The sequence below is a fragment of the Moschus berezovskii genome, chromosome 23 (assembly GCF_049115385.1).
Source record: "Moschus berezovskii isolate FMDL1 chromosome 23, NW_MosBer_1.0, whole genome shotgun sequence".
Lineage (NCBI taxonomy): Eukaryota > Metazoa > Chordata > Mammalia > Artiodactyla > Moschidae > Moschus > Moschus berezovskii.
The window spans coordinates 40488269-40506469 of record NC_142482.1 but is presented as its reverse complement, the minus strand read 5'-3'; the positions used below and the strand labels follow the sequence as shown (position 1 = coordinate 40506469).

The 18201-nt window shown below is 38.0% G+C and overlaps 1 protein-coding gene across 1 annotated transcript; it reads left to right on the top strand.

Moving 5' to 3' along the window:
* Positions 1-6437: 6437 nt before the first annotated feature.
* LOC129543411 (olfactory receptor 2G3-like) lies at positions 6438-7379 on the top strand. Its single transcript, XM_055406510.1, has one exon. The coding sequence runs from the start codon at positions 6438-6440 to the stop codon at positions 7377-7379; it is 942 nt and encodes a 313-aa protein (XP_055262485.1).
* The last annotated feature ends 10822 nt before the right edge of the window (positions 7380-18201 follow it).

Genomic DNA, 18201 nt, shown 5'->3' with positions numbered 1-18201 from the left:
TCGTATTGAATCTTACTCGATGCTGTATTTCTTATTTCTGGGTTTCTGAAATTGTAAAACACGTGGGTTCTGAAGCCAGACTTGGTTTGAAACTTTGCTCTTTTTACTCATTAGCTATATAAAACCTTTTGTTCTTTACTTAATCTCTCTGTTCCTCAGTTTAATCACCTCACAGGTTTGCAGTGAGAATTAAACACATTAATTCATGCAATGTTCTTTAAAATGACTCATGGCTCTGGTAAGTGCTGAATAAATCTTAAAGAGTATTAAATACTTTCGAAAACACTATGGTATTCTATAACTTCCAAATTCTTCAGTCTTCCTCCATCCGTCTTAACTTGTGCTTGGTTTGTTTGCAATTGTCTTATATTCTGCATTGTCCTGTACATCGCACTTCTTTTTCATTGTGCTGAAAACACTGAGACCAACCAAAATCTCTCTTTACTTCACTTCTCTTTAGATCAGCACCAAGTTTCACTTCTTAAGAGCCAGTTTAGATGGTGTAATCTGTGTTGTAGAGAATATGATTGATATTTTGAGTCAAAATGCTTGAGTTCAAAACCCAATCTATCAAGCTAATCAAGTAAATCAGTACTTAATATTTGGGTGGTAATAAGAGTTCCTAATTTACATGACTGTTGTGATAAATAAATCTGAGTTTAGCCCACGGTCTGTTATATATTAATAGAAACCACACAATAATTAAGGCTACTTCTACACCACTTTTGTGATTTAAAAACTCACAATGACTTGATAGACCTTAACCATTTGATCTCTCTGACAGAAACTTTCACCATTTTCTAAAATCATTTTAATAACCTTTAAATAGACCAAAGGATCCCCACTGCTTTTCATAACTCCTCTAACTCAGCATAAAATATAAATATGAGTTCTACTTTATAGTCAGGTCTACCTGACCCTCGCATGAATATCAAAGTCTTCTTAATCTTATTCCCTATTGTTATCTTAATCCTTTCCCTCCATCTTATTCACATTCCATTGCCCTCATTCAGATCCTCTATTTTGATTTTAAATAAGTTTGCAAGCATGTGACCCTGAGCTGAAATGAGTGTATGGATATATTTGGTATGGAGATTATAGTTATTTCAATATCTGTGAGTGCCTTCAGCTGTGTAATATGCTCTCTGCTGCACAACAGACCTTTATGCCAACCCATGTAATTCAACTCATGTAATTCACCTTCTAGTCTCTTAGACACTTGTTATCTATGACTGAATTCCTAAGACCTCCAAACTGTTTCTTCAAACCTTCCTTTTCTCCATAAGTTTGATTATTCCATAAAATTATTTTCCATATATAATTCTACTTTTCCAATTTAAATGATTGCTGTTCTTTAGTTGCTAAGCCGTGTGCAACTCTTTTGTGACCCCATGAACTGTAGCCCACCAGGCTCTTCTGTCCATGGGATTTCCCAGGCAAGAAGACTAGAGTGGGTTGCCATTTCATTCTCTAGGGGATCTTCCCAATTCAGGGATCAAACCTGCATCTCCTGCATTGGCAGGCAGATTCTTTACCACTGAGCCACTGATTACTAATGTTAAAAAACAAAAATTCAGCCTGATAAATTTTAAGATTTAATTGGTTTTATTTAGCAAGTCATAAATCAGGTAGCTTCCCATCTACCAAGTAAAGAGAAATTATACATAATAGGAGACTTTTATAGGCAGAAGGAGAAAAGACCGGATTGTTTCAGATTCAGGTAAGCTACCTGCTGCTGCTACTTAGTCACTTCAGTCGTATCCGACTCTGTGTGACCCCATAGACGGAAGCCCACCAGGCTCCCCCGTCCCTGGGACACTCCAGGCAAGAACACTGGAGTGGGTTGCCATTTCCTTCTCCAATGTGTGAAAGCGAAAAGTGAAAGTGAAGTCGTTCAGTCGTGTCCGACCCTTAGCGACCCCACGGACTGCAGCCTACCAGGCTTCTCCATCCATGGGATTTTCTAGGCAAGAGTACTGGAGTGGCTTGCCATTGCCTTCGCCGGGTAAGCTACCTATGGGGGATGAAAAGGGACTATGTATTAGATTACCTCACTGGCGCTGACAACAAAAATTTAATCAGCCTCAGCCTACCTAAGAAAGAATTGGAAAATTTTATTCAAGCCAAATTTAAGGATTATAACCCAAGAAGAGCATCTCAGAAAGCTCAGAGAACTGTTCCCCCATTAGAAGTCAAAACACAGTTTACATAAGTTTCTTGAGACAGAGGGCTGTACATCAAATGATGTGTTCTTGACAGTTTATATAAACAGATTTTAGCACCTTCATGGTGAGTCATATGACCCTAAACAAGATCAAGAAGAAATGTTGTTTTTAAGGAGTTGTCTTGTGGCTGCCCTTTATGGATGATCAGGTGTTCCTGCCAATGGGACAGGTTTTATCAACACATAACGGAGAGACACAATTCACAGTGTGGGGAGAGAGGAGGCTAAGGGCAGAGAAGAAATTTTATGTTTAAATTTTTATAGGACTGTCAGAAAATATTAATTTTATTTCAGTGTGTTGACAAGAAAATTCCAGACTGACTAGCTAAAACCACACTCCTGAAGGAGGCTGTAACTACAATTAGGTTAGGTTTTGTGTCTCGGTTTACTTTTCTGAGCTTAGCACAGTGACTCCATCTGGGATCGGGCATATCTTTTTTTAAATAAAGTTTTAGTAGCACAAAATTCCAGGTTCTCCAGCATTATGATCTAATTTATCCCTTATCTCCTACAACATGCTGTCATTCATCTTTTGTTCAACTAATGTTTAAACACCCAGCAACTTCTTAATATTCAGGGCAAGTTATTGAACTTGTAGGTAAAATTATTCCACTATAGTGAGGGAAACAATAATACCAAGTTACTAGGGTGGTGAGTGATAAGTGAGGTACCACATGTAACATGCTTGGCAGAGTGCCTGGCACCTAGAAAAACTCAGTCCATGTTTACCCATGATATCCTAACAGTAGGAGTACTCATGGGGTGTGATTAATGGAGAAGAACAACAATTTTATTCCTTTATCCATCCTGCCTGTACCATGTAGCAGTTCTTTCCCTGCTCCTGGATTACATCTTTAGAATGTCCCATAATCTTTCCAGCCATTTTCAAATGGTAAAAATGTCAACTTTTAGTAATAAAGTGTTTTCACATTAGTAATTAAAATGTCCACTGTTGAGTGACACTTAATTTACATGTAAAGATTCTGTTTCCTGAGCTTGAGTCTGTTCCCATCTGAGACCTTGCAGTGGGGATGTGGATGAGCTGAGTCCCTGCTTTCCAACTTGTGCATGTTCCTCTGTGCCTCTAGCTGATAAGTGTAGTTTCTGAACTTGCCAGGGTAAACCTGTGCAGAGGTAAAAGTGGAATCTAGGCAGGAATGTTTACTTGTCTCTGTAGTCAAAGACTGACTTTTCAGTTTCTCACATTTATGTTATTTTTAGTCAATTATCAGGCAATTATTAACATGAGGTCAACTAGCTAACTTCATCAGTTATCAGGGGAATACAAATTGAAATCATGAAATAGACAACCAGATTGGCTAAAATTTAAAATATAGAAAGTATGAAGATATATTTGTATCTTCAATTCAAATATGAAATATTTCTTTTTGTATATTCTTAAATATACAAATATTCAAGATTACAATTCAATTTGTAATCTTCAATTACAAATATAACAGAATATATTTGTAACTAGCAGGTACATATATGTATAATATAGATTATATTATTATAAATTTAACATGAATATGGCAGAAATGAGGAAATCAACTCAGCATTGGGTGGTAATGAGGGCTGACTTTAAATATCTCTGTGGTTTGGCCTAGGTGGAAACAACAGTGAAAAATCAGAGGGACAAACCTCTCTCTTTCAGGATCATCTCCTGGGACAGTTCTTCTTATGATGATGCTACAGAGCCTGATATTAATGGCCATGTTGGGAGAACTGTTTCCATGGAACTTTCCCATATTTGGTGTTCTGTGTCCTTTCCAGTCTCTCCTGACTTGCTGACCTTCAGGGAGCTCCATCTTAAATGACAGTCCCTAACACTAGTACGTGGGCCTTCAGAGCTCATTTCAAGGTAATAATAATTTGAATCCTATGACTTAAAGTTCTTTTTCACAATGAGAGTATCAGTATTCCAAGGAAGAAAAAACAAAAAAAGGAAATCTGGAAATGCTCTTCTATTAACTTATTTACTTCTGCTGATGCCTTGTTTTTATATCTACAACATGCTTATGACTCTTAACTTTTAATGGCAAATTGAGATTCTATTTTAAAGTGATGTTCACCCACGTGTGGAGATCATATGGTCCATGGGTGATGATAAATTTTGCATCATAGTGGCTTAGAATTTTTCTAGAAGCCTAAAGTAAACATACTGTTATAACTTTCTGTATAAATAAGGAGCAAGTTCATGACTGTGAATTGATCTTTCATGCTATTTCTGTTGAGGTATTGCATATATGTGTCGGGGAATGCGGCAGGAGTTAAAACACAGGAGAAATTCTCATTTGAGAGGATAAGGTAGCAACCTGCAGGCTGAATTAAAGAAAATCAAACAAGAGACATGAATTTGGCTTTCTGTTACTCCTTTAATAGGAAAAATGAGTACTTTTTAGGGAACCAAATAGTTGGGAATTGACCATGAATAATAGAATCGAGGGAATTATGCATGTATGCATGTATTTGTATTTTTGTGCATGCATATGAAGATATATAATTATAAGAGTGTTTATAAGAAAAATGTCTGCTGCTGCTGCTGTTGCTGCTAAGTCACTTCAGTCGTGTCCGACTGTGTGACCCCATAGACGGAAGCCCACCAGGCTCCCCCGTCCCTGGGATTCTCCAGGCAAGAACACTGGAGTGGGTTGCCATTTCCTTCTCCAATGTCTATATAATATAAACTGGTTTGTTCTGTAGGGGTCCTTTTGTATGCTCATTTTACTGTTATTTATTTTTGCTATTTTGAGTGATCACTCAGTGACATCATGCTGCTGGTGAAGGTCTAGATCCCACACCGGACGTTTCCCTTAACTTCTTTCCTTTTCACTGAGTTCTACTAAGTATCATTTTTACATGATAAGATAAATCAACACATATTATATATAAGAGTATATTTTACTTCTATGATTAATTTTCCTGACAAGTAATAAAACAATTTCAGGATATGCAATTATTAAGGAAGAATGTTGAAACCTGATTTTCACTGATGGCATGTAAAAGCACCTGTTTGTCTTAAACAGGAAATAGAGTTACGGTCTTTGGGGAATAAGGTTTGTATCGGTGAATATACTTCAAACATTTGCATTTATAGCTGTTTGGACTTTTTGAAAGTCCATTACAAATCCTGGCCTTTTAATCTTCCTAAAGATAAAAATTCGATATGGATGTGAAATGCATTGAAGCAGCCTTTTTCATCCTACCTAAGACGCTTCCTTTCCTGATCTTCATTCCTTCCATCAGATTCAACTACCTCTTCTTTCAACACACAAGACAGGAAAGTTGACTCCCTTCCTCAACACCACTCACCAAAGAAGGCAAGGAGGGTTGCTCCAAATATGTTCATGAATTTACATCACTAATAAGTGGTGGGATAAATGAGTTGATTAATCCTTAAAGGAAATACATTTTTGAAATCATGTGTGCATAATGATTAAATATTTAGATATAAATGTTAATATTCATTTCAATAGCCAAATGTTTGCCATTTTATAGGAAAAATAATCTTATAATCTCGAGAAGTAGGCTGTTATATATATATATATATATATGAAAATCCTGAGGAAAAAATAGCCAACTCAAAATTACAGTTGAAGAATTGAAATATTATTTATACATATTTTACATCAGTATTACTGAGTTTTCCCCATTTAATTTGAATGAATTTGCATAAGCTATAAATTAATCATACATTTTATTCTTCTGCTATTCTTTATTTTTTGTGATAAATTTTATCTCACCTTCTAATAGTTACCTCTCAAGAAAACTCTTTCTTCTACAATTAGCCATCATGTACCTCTCTTTGTAGTCTGGGTTTTATTGTCATTTGCTGCAGCTTCTGAAGGACATTGCCAAAATTTATTCTATGGGGCACAGTGATTTCTCTCAGAGGCAGCATTTCAAAGAGAAATTTTAAAAGGTTGATACTGGCTTCCCTGGTGGCTTCACTGGTAAAGAATCTGCCTGCAATGTAGGAGGTGCAGGTTAGATCCCTGGGTCAGGAAGGAGGAGATGGCAACCCACTCCAGTATTCTTGCCTGGAGAATCCCATGGACAGAGGAGCCTGACGTGCTTACAGTCCATGGAGTCACAAGAGGCAGACACAACTTAGCAACTAAACCACCACCACCACCACATTGTGACCAGAGGCCGATACATTATCCTTTCTGTGAATTCTTACCATGTTTTCCTCCTTTTTGTGAACAGGGTGATGGGCATGAACAGTAGCAGTGTCAAAGAAGACTTCATCCTGGTGGGCTTCTCTGATCAGCCCAACGTAGAAAAGATACTCTTTGTGTTTGTTTTGGTATCCTATCTCCTGACTCTGGTGGGGAATACAGTCATTATTCTGATCTCCTCCACAGACTCTAAACTCAGAACACCCATGTACTTTTTCCTTACTCACCTCTCCCTAGTTGATATCTGCTTCACTACCAGCATTGTCCCCCAGCTGCTGTGGAACCTAAGAGGACCAGCCAAGACCATAACAGCCCTGGGCTGTGCTGTCCAGCTCTACGTCTCTCTGGCTCTGGGCTCCACTGAGTGCGTTCTCCTGGCTGTAATGGCTTTTGATCGCTACACTGCGGTGTGCAAACCTCTCCACTACGCAGCCGTAATGAACCCACGGCTGTGCCAGGCTCTGGCAGGGGTTGCATGGCTGAGTGGAGTAGGAAACACTCTCACCCAGAGCACTGTCACCCTCTGGCTGCCTCGCTGTGGACACCGGTGGCTCCATCATTTCTTCTGTGAGGTACCCTCAATGATTAAACTTGCATGTGTGGACATCCATGCCAATGAGGTCCAGCTATTCATTGCTTCATTGGTCTTGCTCCTCTTGCCCTTAGCACTGATATTGATGTCCTATGGACATATAGCCAAGGCAGTTATTAGGATCAATTCAGTCCAGGCCTGGCGCAAAGCCCTGGGGACATGTGGATCCCACTTGATGGTTGTGTCCCTCTTCTATGGGACCATCACAGCTGTTTACATCCAGCCCAACAGTTCTTATGCCCATACTTATGGGAAATTCATCTCCCTCTTGTACACAGTAGTGACTCCAGCCCTCAATCCTCTCATCTACACACTGAGGAATAAAGATGTGAAAGGAGCCCTGGGAAGACTTTTTCACAGAGCCAGAGACCTAGGCTTATAAAAAAATGAAGCTGAGCGCACGGAGGTCGACTTTTTGATGGCAAAATGAAGCGGAAGGTCATCTTGTACCTTCTTTCTCTAAAGAAACACTAACCTATAAGGAACACGCACAATCATCACAGTCTCCTTTATTGTCTGTTACTCAGCCTCAGAACCTTCCGACCTCGCAACCTCTTTCCCAGGCTTCTTTTGGACCCTTTGAAGCCGCCCTCTCCCACACCCTTTGCTGCTACTGCTGCTAAGTCACTTCAGTCGTGTCCGACTCTGTGTGACCCCATAGACGGAAGCCCACCAGGCTCCCCCGTCCCTGGGATTCTCCAGGCAAGAACACTGGACTGGGTTCCCATTTCCTTCTCCAATGTGTGAAAGTGAAAAGTGAAAGTGAAGTCGCTCAGTCGTGTCCGACCCTTAGCGACCCCATGGACTGCAGCCTACCAGGCTCCTCCATCCATGGGATTTTCTAGGCAATAGTACTGGAGTGGCTTGCCATTGCCGTCTCCGCCCACACCCTTTAATTGTCCATTATTCACATAATTTCTGTTTCTTGCCTCCCTTCCTGCTTTTCTTCAACCTTCCTTCCCTTTTCCACTGTTCGTTCTATTTTTCCAATTGTTCTCTCCTGTATTACGCCTTGCCTTCCCTTCCCTCCTTTTGGTTGCTTCCTTCCTTTCCCCCATTTTAGTCTTTCATTTCTTTCCATTTTTATGAGGTGCTGAACAATCATTTCCCTGGCTGCTTCTACACATTATCCCTTCCCAACAGTATTCTCACAATTCCTGGAAACAACTCTGTCTAAAAGTAATTTCCCGTTTATCACAATAAAGAGCTTTCATTTGCTGTGTGATGTCCAGTGCAGAGAATAGACTCTAAATGTGTGGATTTTAACTCCACAACTTCCTTTCTGAGCTTGTGCAAGTTGTATTAAAGTTTTTTTGTATCATATTTACTTAGGAGTAAAAAATGAGTGAACGTAATTATTATGTTTATTAAAAGATCCAAAAGTCATTGCAGTGTAAGTTTAAGGGGCTTTTCTTTGTTCATTTTGTAGTGCAAGTGCCTGACTTAAGCTATGACTGTGCAGGCATCCACTTCAAATGTTCTTAAAAAAAACAACCATTGCTAATCACATGAATAGATAAAGAGCCAGCTGCCTATACTCTTGGACTATTTTGTTTCAGAGTCTTTTGCTTCAGAGATCTTGGTTGATTTTGGGTTACTGACAATTTGGGCCACTTGTTTTTCACTTCCTGCTCTTTTAATTCCTTCTCTTCTGTTTTCACCAATGAAGAGGGAACCCAGAAACCCAAGGCCACCACCTTCAGCCTCACTGAAAGCAGAACCCTAGACCTGCTCTCTCTCTATCCAAGACCAGACTTGCCATGTATACTCTTGAACTTGTTAGTAATGAACCTTGTTCTTTTTTCAAGTTTCTCAGTGGTTATTGTTGAGGGCATCTTGCAATCATAATAACTACAAAGGGCTAAGCCAGCCACAACACTGTTTACCCATAGGCTGAGACCAGCACAAAACAATAAGTAAAGATATGCAAAAAGTGATCAGCAAATAGCAATTAACACCTTTTCAATCTTCTAATTTTCTGATCATAATATTTCCTCTATTTTAGTCTATATATGCTTACTGCTTGCAGTTATGTTCAATTTACATAGTCAATAATTAGTTACTCATTTATATCTGGATGGAAAAATAATCACCTGAAGAGAGCTATTCTGAGAGACTGCTTCCCAGGCCTGGAGTCTTCAGAAAGTCTGCCAAATAAAACAGAATTCTAAAGAAAGAGAGAGAAGGAAAGAAAATGAAAAATAATCACCTGAAAATGTGGCAAAAATAAGTTAGTCCATTTTTTTTTTGTCTTCATAATATGGAAAAAACATGTTTATTTTCTCCACTCAATAAGTGTGACACATTTGCTTTCAATGGTGACAACAGAGCCTAAGCTGTTATTTCCGAAAGGACAAGTATAGTAGTGTGGCAGCAAAGAATATTTGAACTCAGAGATCAGACTCTATGTCCTGTCTCCATTTATTTCCCAGCTGCATAACTCCAGGTAAATCACTAAGCATTTCTAATCATCATGTCTCCATTGCTAAAGTGAGGACAACCTTAGAAGGCATATAGTAAGAATCTGGTCAATGTCAGTTATCATTAATAAACTTCGTTGATCTTGGTGATAAGCATGGTGTCAGATGGAGTGGCCTTGATAGTAAATATACGTTTTCCAGGCATAAATTTTGAGGGTAGTCGCAACTCAGAATTCTACTAGTTTCACTTATGAAAATCAAATGAGTTCTGGTTTTGACACCTAACAAAATGTGTTGGTAAGTTGTTTCATTCAAACATGCTTTTTTTTTTTTCATAGACAAGCCAATAGCAATTAGTCTACTGTGATCTAATAATTGTGAATCAATTACAGTATCTAAGTCTTGCTTTGATTTTGGCGGTTTTCCATTGCCAGAGCCGAGGGGAAAATGTATTCCTCACGTAAACTCTGAACAAAGATATTTCTATTCCTAGTACACTTCATCGGAGAAGGCAATGGCAAGCCACTCCAGTACTCTTGCCTAGAAAATCCCATGGATGGAGGAGCCTGGTAGGCTGCAGTCCGTGGGGTCGCTGAGGGTCGGACACGACTGAGTGACTTCACTTTCACTTTTCACTTTCACACATTGGAGAAGGAAATGGGAACCCAGTCCAGTGTTCTTGCCTGGAGAATCCCAGGGACGGGGGAGCCTGGTGGGCTTCCGTCTATGGGGTCACACAGAGTCGGACACAACTGAAGTGACTTAGCAGCAGCAGCAGCAGCATTACTGAAGAATAATACATAATATTCCTATAAAATACATTTCATGATTTATGAAACAATTAAAAATTAATTGAAGATCATGATAGATGCAAAATAAAACAAAAGGGCAAGTATATAGAATATCTATGTGTTTAGGAAATTCATACTAAAGGATAGATCTATTATAATTGCTTCATAAATCATGAAATTTATTTTATAGGGGATTCCTGAGATTCCGTGGTAACTCAGATGGTAAAGAATCTGCCCACAATGCAGGAGACCTGGGTTCAATCCCTGGGTTGGAAAGATCCCCTGGAGAAGGAAATGGCAACCCACTCTGGTATTCTTGCCTGGGAAATAACATGGACAGGGGAACCTGATGGGCTACAATCTGTGGGGTTGCAAAGAGTCAGACATGACTGAGCGACTGTCACTTTCACTGTTTACTATGTAATACTTTGAAGGAAGAGATAAAACTGCAAATATACGTGGAATCAAGAAAGTTGCCTTCCAGGAAAGAAGATCCTGAATCTGGTAAGGCTTAGAGGGCATCATCTTTGAAGGATGGAAATCACATCATTGGTTTCCAATGATATATATCAAGAATAAAAATAATATGGCACCTTACATTTTATAATTGTATAAATCTTTGCTGAATAAAAAGTTAAGGTGCATTTTTCCAAGCTTAACATATATTTTCTATTATTTTATCCTCATAACCAGCTATCTAAATAGTTTTTTTAATTGTTCATTTTTCAAAATAGTAAATTTAGCAAAAATATTTATTCCCATTCCTTTCTAAAAACCATAAAAATTGTATTAAATACAAAATTGTATGAATCTGTAAGAACAAATCAAACTGGAGCCAAACCATGAGCAGAGAAGAGATCTAAAACATTAGGGAGATGGGACGTAGGTGCTTGTGTGCTCAGACACTTCAGTCATGTCCAACTCTTTGAGACACCATGGACTGTAGCCCACCAGGCTCCTCTGTCTATGGGAATTCTCCAGATAAGAATACTGGAGTGGGATGCCCGATTCTCCTCCAGGAATCATCCTGACCCAGGGATCGAACTTGAGTCTCTTTTTTAATTGCATTGGCAGGTGGGTTCTTTACCACTAGCAGTGGAAGACAGTAAATGACTTATAGAGAAAAGTATGACATCTGACCGCTTTTAAAAGATTGGGAGGCAGAAATAAAACACAGCAGCCAACATCCAATTGCCTCAGGAAATCCTATTATCTCCAGCTTTAAAGATATCTTTCGGGGACCAGCCTCGATATGGCCCAGGGTATCCTCGGGATGAACGGCATCGGCGTCAGAGAGAAAGAGAAAGAGAGAGAAAGGGGCTGATGATTCCTTGGTTTACGCTGGAAACCAATAAAACCCCAGCACGGGGCTTGCTCTGTTTAGGTAGGCCGCAGGCGCCCTCTCGAATCACTGGAGGCACCCCACCAGGGCACCCCCTCGAGTGGGTCTTAGAAGCCCAGGCAGATAAGTAAACTCAGAGGGCCCAGCGTTCCAAGGATCTCAACCAGAAAAAGGAGAAGAGAGAAAAGGACGGAAAAAGAGAAAGAACGACACGGGGAGACCAAGCTTCAGTGAGCAAGGCCCAAAACTTTATTTTCCAGTGTTGCTTTTATACCCTAAGTTATGCGCATAAGAAACAGAGAAAGGGAGGTATAGAGTCACGCCAAAATCGCGTGGGGTCAGCAGTCTTGACCCTTATCAGGATCAGGGCTTATTTTTGTGTGTCTTGTGATAAAAGTTTTAGGTGGTTTACATCCTCTTCTGGCCAGGGGGCCTGCTAACAGTTTATGGCCCTCTCTCCTAACAATAGGTTAGTTAGCAAGTAAAAGGCTTATATTCTTTTAAGGTGACTTTCCTAGAGTCAGGTGCTAGACACATAACAAAGTTACATTCCTATAAGGCACCAGTGTAGTGAGCTGCAAGAAAGGAATTTATTAACTTAAGATCTGATGTGGTTAAATCAAAGGCTACTACTTATATTCTCTATATGTGATTAATATATTTCCAAGGATACAATAGATAGAGGAAACTGCAGCAAGCATTGATTCAACAATGAAATCTTTTTAGTACTACTCTAATGATTTTAACTTCTTCAACAGATTCCTGTATTTTAGAATATTAGGCTTTCTGTCCTTGCATGGCTGGGAGGCTATAAACAGTCACACTCATAGTTGTAAGAGCCCAGACAAACTTGTCATGCAAGTTAGAAAGCTATCAGAGGGGCTTGGATTGGAACACTCCTATTAAGCCGAGGAGAACTTTTAAACTACAGCTCTGAATTAATGTTTTCAGAGAAAGGTGGTTGGGGGGAAGCCCCTGTAAGTATTAGAGGACTTGGTAAGAGGCGTAAGATAGTAAAGCAGTCAGACTCCAGTTTTCTTTGGGGTAGATGTTCAGGTAAGTCCAGGGGGTTCCTCCAGCCCTGATTAGCCTTTGCCCGTCAGGCCTCTTCCCCAATTGACCTTTGCCATGGGTAGGATTTCCCTCGCTGGCTCCCGGCAGATATCCAGAATTTCACCACTTCTCTTGCTAAGACCCTGCTCTGAGTCTCCATCGTCTCTCAGCTAGATTACTGAGAGTCTTAGTGTCTGTTTTTGTAGTCACTTCCATGTTCCCAGGGAATTCCAGGCACAACAGATATTCTGAAATTCAAGGTCAATCATTCATCTTCTTATTTCTCTTTTTAAAGCCCCAAATGTCTAAGCACAGGAAAAGCGCAAATTCTTACAGTGGCATCTCCTGACCTCATCTCCCAACTCCCTCCTGACTCACTCTGCTCAGCCTGTTGGCCTCCATGTTGTTACTAAAATACGCCAGGTAAGGCCCTTGCCATTCTCTGGCTGGGAAGCTTTATACCTGCTTGACTCACTTCTTCCCCTCCTTCAAGTGTTTAAATCTCACCTCCTCAAGGAGAGCTCTCCTGACAGCTCTGTTTAATTCTACCATCTGTCCATCTCATCCACCGGATGCTTCTCTTCCTACTCTATGGTTTCTTTCACCCAGAGCACTTTTCCTCTTCTGAAATACTCTACAGCATAATTTATCAGGCTTATTTTTTATTATCTTCCTCCTTCCCCTTAAATTTTACTTCAAAGAGACAACAGTCTTTGTTATTTGCTGACCCATGCTAAATGCATGGAGTGGTACCTAGCACTCTTAAGCAATGAGTGACTATGTTTGAAAATGTTGAAACAATTTAGAAATACTCAAGAAACTGCCAGATAAAAAATCTAGAAGAGCTGAATATACTTTCTTGTCATAACAGAAAATGGAGGTAGAGAGGATATGGAATACTAGCTGCTGCTGTTTGTTTTTTTAAACTATGTAGAAATATTTGACTTCATATTATTTACATGTATCTTTGAGAAATCATTGAATAAAAGGTCAAGTCTTATGAAAAATAAAGAGATGCATATAAGGGGAATTTGGTTAAGGTAAAATGTTGGTTTATTTAATTTCAAGCTTTGAAAGTGAGTGAAAGTGTTAGTCACTCAGTGTTAGTACAACTCTTTGCAACCTTATGGACTGTAGCCCACCAGGCTCCTCTGTCCAAGGGATTCTCCAGGCAAGAATACTGGAGTGGATTGCCATTCCCTTCTCCAGAACATCTTCCCAATCCAGGGATCGAAGCTGGGTCTCCTGCATTGCAGGCTTTAAGCACATTTTTTTCACAGCTGTCAACATATTCTCTTTACATCCCTCAGGAAACCTCCCATGAAGGACACCATAGTTGTGTAGAGTTGTTTTGTCCTTATTATTGTTAAAAGACTCATGTCAATGTATGGCAAAACCAATACAATATTGTAAAGTAATTAGCCTCCAATTAAAATAAATAAATTTCAAGAAAAGTTTAAAAATGTGAAAAACCTAAGACAAGAAATACACATAGTAAGACTATTCATGGGGCAAACAAATTTCTCCTTCACTCCTAACTCCATGATTGCACTCTGCTCTTCCTGATATCTTCTGTATACAAACTAGCACACTTAGGGTATGTGCAAGTGTGTTTTTATACATACATTTATTTACACACATATGCTGACAGATCAGTAAATAGCATCTTGTGTTATCAGTACGCTCCTATAACTTTGTTCTCAAATATATATACCTTAGACACCATTCTAACTCTGTAGCCATAGACTTGCCTCATTAATTTTAATAAATACATAATATTAATTTGTAAAGACATATTTAAAAACTCCAGGGCTGGTAGTCACTTATGATGTTTGTAGCCTTTTGCTAATGCAAACAATGCTGCAGTAAAGGTCTTTGCACATCCATCTCTGCATGCCTATGTGAGAATATCTGTCTGGGTGAATTCTGGAAATGGAAATGCTGTGTCAGTAGATATACATTTTTGCACATAGTGTATACTCTTAAAATACTCTTAAAAAAAAATGAAAGCAAAATGGCTTTTCAACATGATATAAAGTATTTTGCTGTATGCAATTTGATAAGCAAAAATTATTACCCATTTAATATAATTTGCATTTTTGTATGTATAAGAATAAACCATTTTATCATATATTTGAAAGTCAACCAAAAGCCTATGTCCTGTGCTTTTGCTATTGTTTCAGTCGGATCATTTTTTTCCATACTGATTTTTTTTTAAAATAATTGATGTGTATATGTTGAGTTTAGCCTTTTTAGTCTTTCACAAGGGATTTCACTGGTTGCTCAGACAGTAAAAAATTTGCCTGCAAAGTGGGAGACCTGAATTCATCCCTGGGTTGGGAACATTCCCTGGAGAAAGGAATGGCTACACACTCCAGTATCCTTGCTGGGAGAATTCCATGGAGAGAGAAGATGCTTCACAAATGCTTTTGGAAGTTTATCACATTTTTTATTTCATTTTGTGTATCTTATTTGTCTTTACAGAAATTTTTATGTAACAAATGCTTCAATCATTTTAAACCCTGAGTTTTAGGGATTTTTTTGAGTGATTGTAGATCTTTTGTATGCTATTATCTTGTTTCTACACTTAAGGTTTTTATTGTTTTGGAGTTAATTTGAAGGTATGAATTTATTATAGTTTTTTTTAAAGATTTTAATCAGTTGGCACAATCACATTCTATTGAAAAATTCTCTTGATGACATGAAATTATAATAATATAAAGTTCCACCTTTATTGTAAAGTAAACCTTCATGCACATTTGGGTTTATTTCTGAAGCTTAACATAAATTTCTTTCAAAAAATTAATTTCATATCATAACCTGAAGCCAAGTAAGTCAGGAGTTGAATAACCAGAATTTTTATGATAAAGAAGTACAAAGTCTGGCTTTTGGAGTTATTTGTCCAAAATTGCAGATTTAATATTTATAAACAATCATAGCAGGTGTATGTCCATTACTTTTCCTATTACATACATATGTATTGTGAAAGAAAAAAGAAAGGCTAATACAGCAGAGACACTGGATGAAAACATGTTGAATTTTAATTTTGACATTCAAACTGGGGAATCTGGATTAGTATTGCTCAGTAACTTGGAGGAAGGAAAACTAGATTGAATTTAGAAGCACTAGTTTTATTCCTGGTTGAGAATCCCTTGGACTGCAAGCAGATCAAACCAGTCAATCCTAAAGGAAATTTGTCCTGAATATTCACTGAAAGGACTGATGCTGAAGCTGAATCTCCAATACTTTGGCCACCTGATGCAAAAAACTGACTCATTGGAAATGATCCTGATGTTGGGAAAGATTGAAGGCAGGAGAAGGGGACGACAGCGGATGGGATAGTTGGATGGCATTACCAGCTTGATGGACATGAGTTTGAGCAAGCTCCAGGAGTTGGTGATGGACAGGGAAGCCTGGTGTGCTGCAGCCCACGGGGTCACAAAGAGTTGGACATGAATGGGCTACTGAACAGATTCTGATTTTACTTGGCTGTATATTTTGGGCAAGTTATTTTATTTTTCTGAGTTTTAGAATTATCACTAGCTAAACTAAATTATCAAAATGTATACCCCTAATTTATACAGTGACTATGCTACCAAATAAATATACATCTAATGTTTATTAAGTAGCTTTTATAATAAATACAGAGTGAGAATGAGGAGCCACTATGGTGGTGAAACATGAAAAGAATCATAATTTAGAAAGATTACTTTTGCAACTATACCTAGTTGTCCTATTTTTCTCAGAATAGTAAGCATATGTAAAGTATGGTTTTACCTATTTAGTATTGCATATTATTAATATAGTTATTAATATATTGATGCATTAATGTATTAATATAATATACTATATAAAATATAAATTAATCTATAATATATAAAATTATATATAATATCTATATAGCATATATTCTATATTAATGTGATTATCAATATGTATTAATATAATTATTAATATAAGATAATATCAACAATCACTAAATCTTATTGGAATTGATTTGATTTCCTCTTAGATGACTCTCCATACTGATATGCCCAATGTTTGTGAATCATTAGAAGCATTTTCCTGGTTGTCTTTGAGGTTGTCTCACCTTCTAGTCCCTCTGGTTTTTTTCTCCTGGACATACTGGTATCATAAATGTTAATTATGCTGAATCTCAGAGGTTTAAATGGAAGGAGGAGCCAAGATAGGAATAGCATGACAACTCCTGGGAGAGCTTCCTGTGGATCTATGAATTCTATGTTTAGCCTTAAATTAGAGTTAGCTTCTTGAAGTTGACCCTTCAGTAGGTCAGAGAGAGCCTGGCTGAAACTCTGCAGAACGGAGAAGAAATGCAAACCAAGGTCTGGGTATTATGGTATTATGTTTCAGCCACAGGTCAGTCTCGCATAACTCCCCCACTCTGTCATGCACTGAACAACCGATGAATTACAACTCAACATCAGGTAAGTGCAGAAGGAATTTGGGGAGGTAAGGACAGTAAAAAATCAAAAGCACCTTGCTTTGTCATTGGTTGCTTTATAAGATGGAGTAAAGGGACCATTCAGCAATAGAACGCTAAGTGATTTTCTTTTAAAGTTAAATGGTTGATTCCACAGATGCATATATTTTTGTTTGAGAGGAGAACAATGAAATTAGGAAAAGTGTACAGACCTAGGATTCAAAATCTTATTTTATTCAAATTTTTGCTTCTGAAATTTCTAAGTTTATATACTTGGGTAAGTCCTGTAACTTCTTGCTGTCCGAATTTCTTCTCTTCTATCATTAAAAAAAATCCTTTTTACTTTAGAAGGTCATTATGTTAACAAAACAAACATAAATGTGAGGAAGATTGTTATATGAGTACCAAAGCAAATATATATGTGTGTATATATATGGTTATATATATGTTTGTGGAAAATTCTATATATTCTGGTGTTTCTAAATCCTAGGTATACATTATTTTATTTTTATATGAGGAAAGCTATGGGAAAATATAAATTTACTATTAGTGTTAGGTACCTTTGGGACTTTATATTTTCATTTAAATATTTTTAGGTGTGCCTTTTTTATCACTTCTGTAGATTAAAACTGCTATTTGTATTACAAAGTTTGTGAACAGCAGGATATTGATTTTATGTAGTAGCAATTAAGCTCTGAAGGTCCTACTATCCAAACAAATCAAAGACTATTTAAATCTATGACAATTTAGAACAAAGGAATCTGATAGGCAGAGAGCATGGCATTGAGATCACAGCAAAGATCCTCAGACAATATCTAAAATAAACCAGAGGTGAAATGAATACTTAAATATTGTTTTTATTTTGTCATAACATATTATATTCGAATCATGCTTGTGAAGTTGTTAAAGGGTATATCAAGATGCAAACATCTATAAAAATGGCCCATATTTCCTTAAGCCATGTTTTAAGATACTTCTTTCTTGCTGCCCTTTCATTCCTTTGCAGGTCCTATTTGCTGGAGAAGCACGGATTCTTCTGTCTTCCCAGCTCCATTTTTCATCCTCTGGGGGGTTCATCAGCATTTCCTTTAACTTCCTATTTAGACAAATTAAGCTCTACCAGTCCCATAATTTCCATACACAACCAGAAAGGCAAA

What these genes read in the sequence shown, in the direction of transcription:
- LOC129543411 (XM_055406510.1), top strand. Translation starts at nt 6,438, where the DNA reads ATGGGCATGAACAGTAGCAGTGTCAAAGAAGACTTCATCCTGGTGGGC.